At 43.3% G+C, this 16,110-nt stretch overlaps 1 protein-coding gene, 1 long non-coding RNA gene and 3 other non-coding genes across 6 annotated transcripts; 4 read left to right on the top strand and 1 right to left on the bottom strand.

The window, feature by feature from the left end:
• The first annotated feature begins 4,372 nt into the window (after positions 1-4,372).
• LOC117630783 lies at positions 4,373-9,247 on the top strand. 2 transcript variants are annotated; one of them, XR_004586251.1, is made up of 5 exons: positions 4,373-4,519; positions 4,614-4,668; positions 5,873-5,932; positions 8,932-9,006; positions 9,085-9,247. It is a non-coding gene; the product is annotated as an uncharacterized LOC117630783 (long non-coding RNA). The 2 variants fall into 2 exon arrangements; XR_004586252.1 differs by lacking the exon at positions 8,932-9,006.
• Positions 4,793-4,890, top strand: LOC117633291. Its single transcript, XR_004586604.1, has one exon. It is a non-coding gene; the product is annotated as a small nucleolar RNA Z157/R69/R10 (small nucleolar RNA).
• Positions 5,066-5,153, top strand: LOC117633294. Its single transcript, XR_004586607.1, has one exon. It is a non-coding gene; the product is annotated as a small nucleolar RNA R11/Z151 (small nucleolar RNA).
• On the top strand, positions 5,238-5,325 carry LOC117633295. The gene has a single exon (XR_004586608.1). It is a non-coding gene; the product is annotated as a small nucleolar RNA Z152/R70/R12 (small nucleolar RNA).
• A 3,323-nt stretch (positions 9,248-12,570) lies between the features above and the next one.
• Positions 12,571-16,080, bottom strand: LOC117630466. The gene has a single exon (XM_034363178.1). The coding sequence runs from the start codon at positions 16,078-16,080 to the stop codon at positions 12,571-12,573; it is 3,510 nt and encodes a 1,169-aa protein (XP_034219069.1).
• Positions 16,081-16,110: the final 30 nt, after the last annotated feature.

The following is a 16,110-nucleotide window of genomic DNA, read 5'->3' as shown; positions in this document are numbered from 1 at the left end:
GGGGACATAATGCTCGAAAAAGACTCCATTGAGTTTGTGCTTCGATGAGCAGCTTGTCTGCAATGGAGGTGAGGCTTGTAGCCAGCGAGCGTATGTCGGGGACATGATGCTTGAAAAAGACTCCATTGAGTTTGTGTTTCGAGGAGCAGCTTGTCTGCAATGGAGGTGAGGCTTTCGCCTGTGCGCCTATGTCGGGGACATAACGCTTGAAAAAGACTCCATTGAGTTTGTGCTTCGAGGAGCAGCTTGTCTGCAATGGAGATGAGGCTTGTCGCCTACGAGCGTATGTCGGGGACATAATGCTAAAAAAAGACTCCATTGAGTTTGTGCTTCGAGGAGCAGTTTGTCTGCAATGGAGGTGAGGCTTGTCGCCTACGAGCGTATGTCGGGGATATAATGCTAAAAAAAGACTCCATTGAGTTTGTGCTTCGAGGAGCAGTTTGTCTGCAATGGAGATGAGGCTTGTCGCCTGCGAGCGTATGTCGGGGACATAATGCTCGAAAAAAACTCCATCGAGTTTGTGCTTCGAGGAGCAGTTTGTCTGCAATGGAGATGAGGCTTGTCGCCTACGAGATTATGTCGGGGACATAATGCTAAAAAAAGACTCCATTGAGTTTGTGCTTCGAGGAGCAGCTTGTCTGTAATGGAGATGAGGCTTGTCGCCTGCGAGCGTATGTCGGGGACATAATGCTCGAAAAAGACTCCATCGAGTTTGTGCTTCGAAGAGCAACTCGTCTGCAATGGAGATGAGGCTTGTCGCCTGCGTGGAGTCGAGCTGGTAAGCTGCCACTTGAACAATGACCTTCTTCTGAGTGCGAGTTCTCTGCTCGGGGCACCTGCTGAATGGTGAAGGTAGGAAACGCCTTCAACAGCTCTTGGATTTTGTCAAGGCACAAGATCATCCTTGGGTGCTTCACCATGTATTCTCCTAAGGCTTGACTTGTGATCAGCTGGGAATCTAAGTAGATGGCAAACTTCTTGATTGATAGCTCATTTGCCAAGCGCAAGCCAGCAAGCAATGTCTCGTACTCTGCCTCATTGTTTGAAGCCAGGAAGACAACTGTGATAGCTTGCTCTAATAGGCTTCCGTGGAGGTCTTATCTGCTCTAGAACTTTCTTTCTTTTTGCTGACCAGCTTCTCTTCTTCGACTGATGGTGTGAATTCTGCAACAAAGTCTGCTAAGGCCTGGGCTTTTATTGCAGTCTTCGGCCGGTAGAGGAGGTCGTATTGGCTTAGCTTTATTGCGCACTTCATGAGTCGCTGATAAGCATTAGGGCTGTGGAGGATTGATCTCAAAGGAAAGTTAGTCATAACGATGACTTGGTGAGCTTGGTAATAATGTCGCAGCTTTCTCGCGGAAATGACAAAGGGCCAAAATGAGCTTATCCAATTTTGGGTAGCGAGTCTCTACATCGAGGAGAGCTTTTGACGTGTCGAATATCGGATGTTGGGCCCCAAGTTCTTCTCAGATGAGAGCTGAGCTGACGGTCGAGTTAGACACTACTAGGTACACGAACAAGTCTTCACTAGGAAATGGCTTCGAGAGCAGGGGAGGTGAAGTAAGGTAGGTCTTTAGACTCTGGAAAGCTACTTCGCACTCCTCGTCCCACTTGTCTTTTTTCCCATTCGTCAAAGCTTTGAAGAATGATCTGCACTTGTCGGTAGACTTCGAGAGGAATCGATTGAGGGCTGCTGCTCTGCCCGTCAGACTTTGTATTTCCTTCACTGTAGAAGATGACTTCATCTCGAGAATGACTTTGATTTGGTGTGGGTGTGCCTCGATACCTCGTTGTGTGACTAAGTACCTTAGGAATCGGCCGGATGATACACCGAACGTGCATTTACTTGGATTCAGCTTCATGCGGTATTAGTGGAGCAGGCTGAATGCCATGGAGAGGTTTTTGAGGTAGTCTCCACGCTTGGGGGCTTTGACCAGCATATTATCCACGTAGACTTCCATGGTTCTGCCGATCTGCTCCTTGAAAATCTTATTCACGAGCTTTTGATAGGTTGCTCCAGCGTTCTTCAACCCAAAGGGCATGACCTTGTAGCAGTAGGTCCCTCTCTCGATGATGAAAGAGGTCTTTGCCTTATCATCGTCGTACATCATAATTTGATTATAGCCGGAGTAGGCATCCATGAAGCTGAGCAGCTGGTTGCCAGAAGTTGAATCCACGAGCTGGTTGATCCTCGGCAATGAGAAGTTGTCTTTAGGGCATGCTTTGTTGAGGTCGGTGTAATCGACGTACACTCTTCATTTGCCCTTTTCTTATTTTGCCACAAGAACAACGTTGGCCAGTCATTCCGAGTAGGGGACCTCTTCAATGAATCTGGCTGCTAGAAGCTTGTTGATCTCGGCTTCAATGATCGCGACTCATCGGGAGCGAAGTTGCGTCTCTTCTGCACCACGGGCTTGCTGGCAGGGTTGACATGGAGTCGGTGGCAGATGATGTTTGGGTCGATGCCGGGCATGTCAGATGGTGACCACGCGAACATGTCTTTGTTGTTTTGGAGGAAGGTGGTCAGCTCCACCTTCTCGTCTAGGCTTAGGCGCGAGCCGATCCGCGCTTTCTTGTTTGGCTAGTTATGATCGAGGGGTACTAACTCAATGTCTTCCTCAGGCTTCCAACCATATTCAAGGGAGCCTTCCGGGCGGATTCCCTCATCTCGATCCTTCTTGTTTGGATTCTGGCGCGAGCCGATCTGCACTTCTTTGTCTGGCTGGTCAGGATCGAGGGGGTACTAACTCAACGTCTTCCTCAGGCTTCCAACCTTCTTCAAGGGAGCCTTTCGGGCGGATTCCCTAATCTAGATCCTTCTTGTTTGGATTTTGGCGCGAGCTGATCCGTGCTTCTTTGTCTGGCTGGCCAAGATCAGGGGGTACTAACTCGACGTCATCCTTAGGCTTCCAACCCTTTTCAGGGGAGTCTTCTGGGCGGATTCCCTCGCTTTGATCCTGGCTCATTAATTGTTACTGTGAGGTAGCAGCTCCCTTCCCGTTCGAGCTTGCTTGTTTGCTGAGAGCGCTTCCTGCCTCGTTGGCAGCTTGCATTACTGGTGTGAACTGTAACTGCTTGCTCTTCTTGAGTCCTTGAGCTGTGCATCTTCTTGCCATGGCTTGGTCACTATTGATCTGCCCGATTTCGCCTCCAGGGATGGGGTAGCGAATCTTCTGGTGTAGAGCAGATGTGATGGCCTCGATCTTGCTAATCCACGGTCAGCCCAAGATTCCGTTGTAGGGGGAGATCTCGTCGATGACCATGAATGTTTGCGAGCAGACCACTGGGGGTGGGTGGAAGTCAAGGTCGATTGTTCCAACAGTGATTGATGTGGCCCCAATAAAGCTGGTGAGTGACCTGGCAAGTTTGCTAATCTTAGGCTCCAATCTCATCTGTTGGATAACAGATAGTTGCAGGATGTTGGCTGCGCTGCCCTCATCCACATGAACTCGCTCGATCACAGCTTGTTCAATTTGGATGCAGATGACTAGGGTGTCATTATGCGGCATGTCAAGCCTGATCAAGTCTTTTTTCTGGAAGCCGATGATGGGTGTATCCACAATGACTGGTACTCTTGTTGTGACTTGGGAGACATAAGTCGTCTGTGCGATCTTCCTCTTGTGCTCCTTGGTGGTCAGCCTGGACTACTGGGAGTCAGCTAGAATGGTGTTGATTCGAATGACCTTTTGGGGAGGTTCCTTGGCAGCGCATCACGATCCTCGATCTGTTGGATGGCCTTCTTTGCGACCAATTCTGTGCAATGACCTTCTCTGACCAGCTCCTCAAGGCGCCTTTTTCACGCATTGCAATTGTTGGTGTAATGACCGTGCTCTCCGTGAAATGCGCAGTATTTACTGGTGTCCCTTTTAGAGGGGTCTCCCTTCATGGGTGGTGGTCTCCTTACCCACGACTTGTCCTTCACTTGAGCCAGGATTTGGTGAAATGGGATAGCAAACTCAGTGAAGGTCCCTATTTCTGAGCCTCCCTGTTAGGGTCGCGATCTACGCTTATCTCTGGCTTTTTGCTCAAACTCAGGGGTGGGCATAAAAACCGATAAACCGATCAAACCGACCGAACCAAACCAAACCAAACCGAAAAAGGAAGTTTTTTGACTAAAACGAAAAAGTCAACTATGGACCTGAACCGAACCTAGGATTCTCGGTTCGGCCTTCGGTTTCAAATTTTTCAGAATCGGTGGACCTGAACCGAACCGGACAATATTTTAATATATATATACGTTACACGTGGTGTCGTTTGATTGGCCAAAAAATAGTTGCATGTGAGACATGTTGCAGCGTATCCCTCAGATTTATTTTTTTCTTTTTTCCTTCCGTATCCCTCTCTCTCGCACGAGACAGTCTCTTCTCTTCCCTTCAGTTTTTCATTTCTTCTTCTATTTTGACCTAACGGCTGTGCCTGTGCTGTGGCTGCTCAAATCTTCAATCCAGAGCTGCACCTCTGCTGCGGCTGTGCCTGTGCCGCTTCCTCATCGATTTCACGATCTCCCGCCCAGGCCTAGGTATCATCCCTTCTCTCTCTCTCTCTCTCTCTCTCTCTCTCTCTCTCTCTCAAGTCGACCTCAGCCTAACCCACATCACCCCTCTCTGTTTCAGGCACACACAACACAAACCCGATCAAGAGCCGCCACAACCACCTCCATTGCCGAAGGTAAATTCTCTCGTCTGTGCATTGTAGGGTTTTTATTTTTATTTTTTTTTTGCTTTGAAATTTATACCTATATCAGAATGATATATGCTATGGGAGCTATGGGAAGTGTTTTCTGTTAAATCAGAAGTGTGCGGTGATGAGGCTATTTGTGGACTAGAGTTTATGATCTGGGTTCTTCTCCCAAAAGTTTGATTACAAACCCTTGGCTGTCTGAGCACTCTTAATCTGTTTTCTCTTATCTTCCAATCTGTAGTTTTGAAAAGTGCTTTGTTCCAAAGTCACCCGTATAATCTTTTTGACTTTCTGGCAAAACCCATAAAAATTTTCTCAAATTTATTGGCTTTTTTTTTTTTGCTGTAAAATTGTTCTTGTTTGGTAGGGTTTATATGGCAGTATGGAGCTTATGATGATAATTTTTAAATATCTTAGCGGATTTCAGTGAGACCTTAGGGTGAATGATCTGATTGTTACACACACTGAGGCTCAAATTTTAATTATTTTTCCTTCAAATTTTCACAGTAGTTTTGGTTTGGTTTAAAGCGTGCAAATCTTGATTTGTTGGGTTGTGGTTTGCGATGATGAGATGAAACACTGGACGTGTTTTGGGCAGTGGACAAGCTCATTCTTACAAAACGACTTCTCCTTCCACTGAGCTCCATTCCCACATAATCAAGTTTTAAATTTAATCTAGTAAAATTGAAAACCAAATTGTATATATCAAAATGATATATACCTATAACAGATTTGTGGCACACACTTCCCAAAAACTGCCCATCTAAACCATTCTTAGATTCTGGAAGTTGGCCTGCTTTCCCTTTGGCAAATTCCAGTAAATTTGAGAGATTATTTTGGGAGCTCTCATTTAGGATCGATAGCCCTTGATTTTGCAAGCAGCAGATCTGTGTCCACATCTCCTTATCTAGCTTAAGGGTCAAAGCACCATGTGTATATTCTCATGCCTAAGAGAATCAACTTCAAGCTTTGTATTAATTTTTTTTTTTTTGAATGATTTATGGTTACATAAGTTTTAAATTGTGTGGCTTTTGAGACTGTTTTGATTTGAGCATGAAAGAAATTTGGTTTGAATTTTAGGGTTTTTGTAGAGCAGTGGGTATTTTAGGGTATTTGGTTTGAAATTGGTTTGAATTTATGAAAGGAATGAAGCTTGTTTGTAACCTAACCCTAGTTTTGTTTTGATTCACAGTTGTTTTGCATTTCTGCTGCTGTGAGCTTTGAAAGTATCGGAAATTTTGCTTAAATGGAGGTAAATTGCTTCTAACCCTATTTTTGTTTTGTTTTGAGTTAATATGTAATCTGTAATCTGCAATCTGTTTTGTTTTAATATGTAATCTGTAATCTGTAATCTGTTTAGTTTTAATATGTAATATGTAATCTGCTGCTATAATCTATAATCTGTTTTATTGATTCTGTGTGTGTTTTAAATCCGTTTTGACTTTTTTTAAATATGTTTTTTTGGATAATATACATGTTGTCATCTGTTTATGGATATGAAAGTCTGTTTTCACAGTTTAAATCTGTTTGTTTGGATAATATATATGTTTTAATCCATTTATGGATAGGAAAGTAATATTTAGGAGTGATTAAATCTGGTAATTGGATTGTATCTGTTTTAGTCTATTTATGGATAGGAATACTTTGTTTTGACTCTGTTGAAATCTGGTTTTTGGATAGAATATATGTTGAAATCTGGTTTTTGGATAGAAAATTCTGTTTTGACTCTGTTTAAATTTGGTTCTTGGATAGGATATATGTTTAGAGAGTTGTATGGATAGGAAAATCTGTTTTGACAGTTTACATGTGTTTTATATATTATAGGATATATGTTTTAATCTGTTTATGGATAGGAAAACTTTGTTTGACTGTGTTTAAATATATTTTTAATTTGTTTATGGATAGGAACCAGCTTCTATTGAGGCTCATTTGCCTGGGAATGATGATTCTATACCATGTAGTGATGCTGTTGTACCTCCAACAGCGTCACAAAATCCAACACCATCACCATTAGAACCTAGTACCGGGAAAAGGAAACCTTGTAAGAAGGAGAGTGATGTGTGGGAACACTTTGAAAAGTATGATTTGGTATCGGAGTTGAAAGGGGTAGATGGGAGTAAAAGAAAAGAAGTTGAAAAAAGGGCTAAGTGCAAGTATTGTAGTGCTACTTATGCTAGTGATACCAAGAAAAATGGGACTAGCAACATGTGGAAGCATCTAAACAAACAATGCTTGCATTATCCTTATAGGCACAAGGATAAGAACACACGGACGCTCGCATTTGATGCTTCCAAGGGTAATGCTCTTGTTTCTAGGAATTTTAACAAAGATGATTGTTTGGATGCTTGTATTAGGATGGTGGTTCGAGATGAGCTACCTTTTAGCTTTGTGGAGGGTGAAGGGTTTAGGGAATTTTGTAGTGTTGCATGCCCACAATTTAATCCACCCTCTCGTAGAACTCTTGGAAGAAGATTTCTAGAAATGTACACAAAAATGAAGGAGAAGTTGAAAGTTGACATTCGTTCACATAGAATATGCCTTACAACCGATACTTGGACATCGGTTCAAAATGTGAATTACATGGTGTTGACTGCCCACTTTGTGGATTCCGACTATAAAATGCACAAAAGGATCCTAAATTTTTGTGTAATTGATAGTCATAAGTGGGAGAGCATTGGGAAATTGCTTGAAAATTGTTTGATTGATTGGGGACATGAGAAGATACTTACAATTACAGATAATGCAGCTGCCAATACTAAGGCAATTGAATATGTGAGGAAGAAAATAAATGGGTGGAAAGATTCGAATAGTGTGTTAGGAGGAGTTCACATGCATATGAGGTGTAGTGCTCATATAATCAACTTGATAGTTAAGGAGGGTTTGAAGAGATTAGAAAGCTCAATTGTGGCAATCCGTAATGCGGTCAAGTTTGTGAGGTCCTCACCTTCTCGGTTGAGTTACTTCAAAATGTGTGTTGAGACGGAAAAAATAGAGTGCAAGGGGTTGGTGGTGATGGATGTGCCCACTAGGTGGAACTCCACTTATTTGATGCTTGATGCGGCATTGAAATTTCGAAAAGCTTTTGATAGAATGGGGGATGATCCCGATTCTTCCTACTTAATGTACTTCAAGGAAGAGGAAGGAGATGACGAGAGATTTGAAGACATTGAAGGAAGTGGGAAAGGGAAGGGAAAGTCTAAGACTAATAAGAGGGTGGGTCCACCTAGTGATGAAGATTGGGAAAAAGCCGTGACATTTGTGATGTTTTTGAAGACCTATGATGTTACTTTGAAAATTTCAGCTTCTTTGCATCCAACATCACACTCAACCTTCCATGACTTGCTTGCCATAGATGGGGAGATTCGGGAGTTGTATAGATATGATGTTACAATTCCTATTGAAGAATGGACAACCATGGATACTCTTTTAAATGATATGGCGGCTTCAATGAAGAAGAAATATGATAAATATTGGGGTGAACTTCATAAAGTGAACCCATTCTTGATGATAGGAGTTGTGATTGACCCCCGATTCAAGCTTCACAATTTGAAGCACATCTTTGAAGAAATATTTGAAAATGATCCTACTTGTGATAGATTGGTGGCTCAAAAGACAAATGAGGTGAAACAACTTCTTATGAATATGTATGAAGTGTATAAGCCTAGTAGTAACAATATGGGTGCTACTAGTACTACCAATGAGAGTGGTGGTAGTACTAACAATGAAAGCGACTCTTCTTTGGTTTTTGGAGGTCGTAAACGAAAAACCATGATGGAAAAGTGGAAAAAAATTCAACAAGAGAGTGAGAATGTGGTTATAACACATGAAGTGGATAGGTACTTGTTGGATCCACTTGAATCCATTGATGAGGAGTTTGATATACTAGGGTGGTGGAGAATAAATGGGCTCAAGTATCCTACTTTGGCATCAATTGCAAAGGATGTGCTTGCAATCCCTACTTCCACAATAGCTTCGGAGTCTTGTTTTAGCACAAGTGGGAGAGTGATTGACTCGTTTCGAAGCTCATTGTCTCCTAGGATGGTTGAGGCTTTGATTTGCTCTCAAAATTAGATAAGGTCCGAAGATATATCTTCATTGCAATATGTGCCAAGCATTGAGGAGATGGAGTTCTATGAATCAATTGAAATGGGTAATATTTTCATTTCTATAAGTATATTTGAATCCGATTATTTTCTTATTTTTATGTGTTCTAACTCAAATTGGTTTGATTTATTTTATTATATTTTGTAGAAATGGGGAGTAAAACATCCATGACAAATTTGAATAAGACTCTCCCTTCTTAGTGTGATTAAGATATGTTGGAAGGTATTTTTATTGCATCTTATTTTAATTATGATTTGTTGATGGTGAAACATTGTGTTAATTCTTTTAAGTGTTGTGTAGGTTGCTTTGTGAAGGCTTTTGGAAGAATGGATGCAGCATATTTTTTGCAAGGATATTATTCTATGTGTATTTTTGTGATGGGTTGTAATCTTTAATGTCATAAGTTTAATTTGGTTTGTGTATTATTTTTTGTAATGGTTTGTAAGAGATTATATTTCCTTTCCTTGGTTGGTTGGTTGAATGTGTGTATGTGAGATTTATTTAGTTTAGAAACTTAGATTGGAATGATGGATTTTTATAGCTTGAATGTACATAATTTCAGGGTTTGAAAGACAAGTAAAAAGTGTTTTGGGCTTGTTCATAAGAATTTAATAGGTTTTGGCAATTTGACAACAAAAAAAGGGTTTTGGCTGAAAGGAAATCGGATTTGGGCTTTGTTTTGCTAAAAAAATATGATTTGGGCTTTTTTTTGCCGAAAATAAATAAGATTTGGGCTTTTGGAAAATTGTAAAAATGGGCTCAAGCCCAAACCGAGAAGAATCATAATCGAACCGAGAATCGAGCCCATTTCCAGTTTGGCCCATTTTCGGGTTTCACATTAGACCCGACCCGACCCGAGAACCGAGTTCTCCTTCGGTTTGGCCCCAGACCGAACCGTGCCCAGGCCTACTCAAACTGGTTGCTCTTTTGGCTTGCTTGCTTCGTTAAGTGATCAACTTGCTTGCTGGCTTTCTTTGCGGCGATAAGATCATCGTCCCAAAGGGCGTAGCGTTCTGTCTTCGCGAACACTTCTGCCAAGGTTTGACTTGATGTTATGGCCAGCTCCCGATATAGCTCGTGCTCGGTTGGCAAGCCCTTCTTGAAAGCTGAGGATGCAACTTGGTCATTGTATCCTACGATGTTAGCCTTCTCAGCCTTAAACTATCTCAGGTAGTCTCGAAGAGACTCATCTGGCTTCTTGTGCAGGTTGAACAGATGGTCCGCATGCTTTCTGACCGTCTTATAGGAGGTGTACTCTTTTGTGAAGATGCGGGCTAACTCTTTAAAGTTTTCTATCGACGCAGAAAGTAGAGTGTGGAACCAATCTTGAGCTGCTCCTCGCAGGGTCATCGCGAACACTTTGCACATCTGGGCATCGTCTGCCTTGTACAGGATCATGGCGCTCTTGAAGTGCCTCAAATGGCTCTCAGGGTCAGAGTCCCCCTTGAATGGAGTGATGGATGGCTTTGTGAACCGCTTCTGTGGAGGTGCTCGTTCCACTTTGTCGGTAAAGGGCGAGTAGTCGACTCGATCAATTTCCTTGTGCAGGGCCTCCTCCGTGCTTCTTTTAAGTTGGAGAGCTTGGAATCTGTCATTTACTAGCTTCTCGACATCCTCTGCTTGCAGGGCTGGAGTTTCGGGCTGGCGTCTTCGGTGCCTCAAGCGCGACTGGCTAACTTCTTCCTTGGTTCCCAAGGGTCGATCCCCTTGGGTGCTCTGCCCGTGGGGCAGATTAGGAGATTGAGCTTGTGAGGATTCCTCTACAACTTGTCGCCGCTTGTTGGTCCTCGAGCGGATTGGTGGGCGTCGATCAACATCTTCTGCCCGCAAGGAGGGTCGCTTAGGTCGATGTCTTCGGTGTCTCGAGCGCGGCTGGCTAACTTCTTCCTCGGTTCCCAAGGGTCGATCCCCTTGGGTGCCCTGCCCGTGGGGCAGATTAGGAGATTGAGCTTGTGAGTATTCCTCTACAGCTTGCCGTTGCGTGTTGGTCCTTGAGCGGGCTGGTGGGCGTCGGTCATTGCGCTCGTCACCCGACTGCTCACGAACTCGAGCTCCTTGTGGGCATAAGCGGGCTTGGACATTGGACTGTGGGCCTAGCCTCTCGAGCACATTGGTCCTTGGTCCTAGCCTTAAACGGCTCAGAGTATGGCTCGCGGCTGTCTGCGTCTCATCTGCTCGATCCCGCTCTCTCTCTTGCCTGTTTGCCATTGTTTGACTAGCCTGAGACCTCTCGAACTGCTCGCTGGCATGCTCGTGTGCCCTCCTATCCTCGTCACGGGGTCCAAGGTTAGGGCCTTGATTCAAGTTGATCTGCCTGAGTAGCTGGCCAATTAGATTGTTTTGATCATCGACCTTCTGTGTGAGTTGATCGACCCGTGAGTTATGGTCCACCTGACTGTACGGGTCAAGTAGAGTGTTGTGCATCGGGCCCAACGGCATATGGGCTAGGGCTTCATTAGACGCGTACACAGGTGCATATGTCAAGTGTGATCGCAGAGGAGGGAGAGAATGGATCTACTCCAAGACTGGGACGACGTCGGAGTAGCCATGGGGCTACGCAGCAAATCCGGTAGTTGAGTGGTGTGGCTGCTGCTGTGCTACAAAGGCAGGACAGCGAGGCAGAGCAGCTCCGGTAATCGGCGCTGGCAACTGCAAGGCTGTGGAGGTTCCGGAGTCATGTGGCGGCTGTTCTGCAATTCTAGCAGCTGAAGGCGGCTGCAAAGCACTAGAAGACGACTGCAAGGCGTTGGCAGCCATGATTCCGTGCGGTTGCATTGAGGTTTCCACCACGAAACCATGAGATGGGCCTATCGTGGTGGCGTTACTCTTCGTACGTCTTGTATCAACCATTGTTGTTTGAAAAAAATGTGTGAAAGATGGATTTGGAGCACGCTTTGAATATATCTCGTGCTCTCAATGAAAGCACCAATTTGTCGGAGCAAATTTTCCCACGCGAATATTCGCCCAAGATTCATTCGTCTTCTCCGCCTCTTTGTCTCCCTGCAAAACAGATCGGAGTAAAAGGACCACACCCAGGGGGTGTTGGCCAAAGGCCCTCCGATGCCTAAGTCAGGTAGGGTGTTTCAAGGAAAACCGGGTGGCCGGAGCTGTGTGTGGTGGCCGAAGCCTTGTGTGAGAGAGAGAAAGTGAGGAGGTGGCTAGGGTTTTTGAGAAATTATTTCTGCAGAGTTTCAGTAGAAATTTAGACGTACCTTAACCTTTGTGTGTGGCCATCCTTTTATAGTGGTCTCGAAGGCTAGGGTTTCAGAGGAATAATTCCGTAGATGGAAAGGAATTATTCCTCCCCGATTTGGAATTGATTTGATTAATTAGGGATTTGATAATTGTGGTAGGTATCAACTCAATTCCTAATTTAATTAGGTAACACCTCATTTAATTGGGAATTGGAGTAGGAATCAAATCAATTCTCGACCCAATTAGGTAATATTCTATTTAATTGGGTAATCCCCAATTAAATTGAATAATTCCCAATTAGGTCAAATAAGCCCCAAATGAAAGGAATTATTTGACCAAGAATTTTGATTTAATTAGGTTTCCACAGCTACATCAACATGAAATGATGCTAAAGAAGATTATTTGCATGAAGAACTATTCTTCTTGTATTTTTTTTTTTTTTTGTTGGTCAACAAAGATATCATAAAAGCCAACCGGCAAAGGCCCAAAGGGAAGCCAAACCCAACCAAACAAACAGCACAAACACACCAAACTAAAGAACTAAAAACAAGCCAAAAGAACAAAACAAACGAAAAGCCACACAACAAAAGATTAAGCACCAGGCGGAGGGCAAGGAAGACCATCCCGAGATAAAATATGAACTAGAAAGGATGGAGGTCGCACAAGCCACGACTCCAAGCACATCCCCTTCCTGGCAAGCGAGGCAACGGCATCCGCAGACCGGTTCGCTTCACGGGGCACCCATGCCCAATTCAGATTTGTGAAAGAGGCTTTAAGAAACCTAATATCCTTAAGGATAGGATACAACTCCCAATTAGAGGAAGAAACATCCCCCAGAACAGAATTAATAGCCACTTGAGAATCAGATTCCACCACAACATTAACCAAATTCAACTCTTTAGCTCTCAAAAGACCATGTTTCAGGGCCAAAACTTCAGCCATAAGTGGAGATTGGGCCCGCACCTGAGCAGCAAGACCCCCAATACAAGAACCAGCAATCTTCCGAATAATAACTCCAACTCCAGCCATAGCAGAACCAGACTTCCAAGAACCATCAGTATTAATCTTAACATAAGAAGAAATGGGGGGTAGCCAATGAGAAGGATGAGGAGAAGAAATCTGAATAGGCATACCCACAGACCCAAGAACTGGCTTCTTGGTAACATTCCAAAATTCCGACACAGCCAAACAAGCACGAGATCTAGTAGCTGCAGGCACAATTGGGATATCATTGTAAACAAATTTACATCGAGCCTTCCAAATATGCCAACAAGTGAAAGCAACAACTGACAAAATCCACCTAGAATTGGGTGAAAACATACTCTCCCCTCTCAAGAGACTGCCCAACCATCTATCCAAAGAAGTAAAATTTTGCAAATCCACGCGATAGCCAATTGCACTTCCAAACCAAACACACGCTGTCCAAGGACAAAGGACCAGCATATGTTCAATTGATTCAGGACTCTCCAAACAAATAGGACATAAATGCGAAGTGGACAACCTACGCTTATAGAGATTTAAGAAGGAAGGGAGAATATTAGAGACCGCTCGCCAAAGAAACTGTTTCACTTTCGGAAGGGTTTTGGACTCCCAAATGATCTTCCAAGTATCAAGAGAAATGGTATGTGAAGATTGAGCATTAGCCAAGGGACACCTGATGTTTTGATTCACAATCCAATTATAGCCCGACTTCACAGTAAAGTTACCGGACTTGACCCATGGCCAAACCAGCCGGTCACCAGAAACAGACCCCCCGATCGGAATAGCCGAAATAGCATTAAGCTCATGTTGGGAGATAAGATGAGCAATGGGTAACAAATTCCAAACTCCATGATTCCAATCAATTAACTCACACACCTTGACAGGAGCATCCACAGGAACAGGGAGACAAGGTCGCAAATAACCACCTGGGATACCTGGGATCCATTTATCAGCCCAAATTGAGGTAGAAGATCCATTTAGAATCTGCCAATGAGCTCCAGAAAGAATGATATCCCGTCCCACTAGAATGCTTGACCAAGCCCACGAAGCACGGCCTCCTTTTTGAGCCTCCAAAAAGCTGCAATCAGGAAAATATAAACCTTTAAGAATTTGGACCCATAAGGCACCCGGGTTGCAAATAATCCTCCAGGCTTGCCTAGCAAGCATAGCATCATTGAAATAACCTAGGTTTTTGAACCCCATCCCTCCAGCTGCCTTAGATAAACCCATCAGCTCCCAACGCTTCCAATGAATTTTATTCCCCCCTACTGAATTATTACCCCACCAGAAATTAGCAATAAGTGAATCAATTTCGCGACATAGAGTAATTGGAAGTTTGAAACACGACATGGGGTAAGAAGGGATAGCAAACAGAACAGCCTTTATCAAAGTCTCCTTACCAGCTTGTGATAAATGTTTTTGCTTCCAACCTTGGACTTTCCCCAAAATGCGCTCTTTAATATAATTAAGAGCCTCTTTCTTAGACCTTCCCCAAATAGTAGGTAAACCTAGATAATTCCCAGGATTGTCTGCTTCTTTGATCCCAAAAATCCAACATAAATCCTTTCTAACCCATAAAGGGGTATTAGGGCTGAAAAAAATATTAGATTTATCAAGATTGATTAATTGCCCAGAAGCCAAACAATAATCAAACAATATTTCCTCCATCACAACACAATTATGATTTGTAGCAGCTAGAAAGAAAATAGAATCATCAGCAAAGAACAAGTGGGTCAACATAGGACAACGATTATGCAGATAAATTCCTTGAAGCTGACCCAAAGAGCTGTTGTAACTGATCATATTAGATAAAGCCTCACTAACAAGCAGAAACAGGTAAGGAGAAAGTGGGTCACCCTGACGGAGACCCCTAGAAGGGCAAAACTGAGACCCAACTTTTCCATTTAACATCACAGCAAATGAAACGGAGCTCACACACCTCATAATCAGAGAAACCCATTGGTCATTAAATCCCATCTTGTACATCATAGCCTGCAAAAAATCCCACTCAATACGGTCATATGCTTTATTCATATCCAGTTTCAGGCCCAACTCAAACTTACATATTGATTTTTTTAATCGCAAGTGATGGAATGCCTCATGAGCCAGAAGAACATTATCTTGGATCTGACGGTGGGGAACGAAAGCATTCTGGTGTGAAGAAATGATATTTGGAAGGATAACCTTCAATCGATTCGCTAAAATCTTTGCCAAAAGCTTATAACTATTATTGCATAGACTAATAGGCCTAAATTGCCCCAATTCTTCTGGATGTAGGATCTTTGGGATCAGAACAATATGCGTCATATTCAAATTAACGATTTGATGTCCAAAATTGAAGAAATCAGAAGCTGAATCATTCACTACAGAACTCACAGTAGACCAATAACGTTGGTAAAACAAGCCGGGGAAGCCATCAGGCCCCGGTGCCTTAAGGGATCCTAACTGAGCCGCAGCAGCTTGTACCTCATCCAAACTCAGGGGACGAGTCAAGGAGTCATTCATATCCGCAGACACAATAGAAGGAGTACACAAGAGAACTTTACTCCAATCACGGGGACCAACAGTTTTAAATAAGTTCCGAAAATAATCATCAAAAGCTAGATGAATGGAAGGTTCAGTTACTAACCAATTACCCGACAATGACTTGAGTCTCAAAATTCGATTATACTGCCTCCTTTGAAGAGTAGAGATATGAAAGAATCTTGAATTAGAATCACCAGAAGTGAGCCATTTTACACGAGACCGTTGGTGCCAGAAAATCTCTTCCAACTCCCACAAGGAATCAATAGAAGAAATAATAGTATCTGCATGCACCCTTACATCAGCATCCTCCATAAAATTTTGTAACCCTTTCAACTCCCCATAAAGAAAATCAATTTGAAACCTGCGATCCTTGAACTTCAGTTTGCTCCATTTTCGAAGCTTCAATTCACAAGACTTGAGGCTCAAAACCCATCTAGACAAGTTATCCCCATTACTAGCTAAATCCCAGCCCTGCTGCACCATACTCTCGCACTCAAGATCCTCTGCCCAAACAGCCTCAAACCGGAATGGTTTAGGCCCAGCAATAAGGCGAGAAGAAGTTTCAACTAAAATAGGACAATGGTCTGACCCCATCATAGGACAGTGATACACATGAGACTCAGG

Source organism: Prunus dulcis, chromosome 6, assembly GCF_902201215.1.
Source record: "Prunus dulcis chromosome 6, ALMONDv2, whole genome shotgun sequence".
Classification (NCBI taxonomy): Eukaryota; Viridiplantae; Streptophyta; class Magnoliopsida; order Rosales; family Rosaceae; genus Prunus; species Prunus dulcis.
This window is presented reverse-complemented; position numbering and strand designations above follow the sequence as displayed.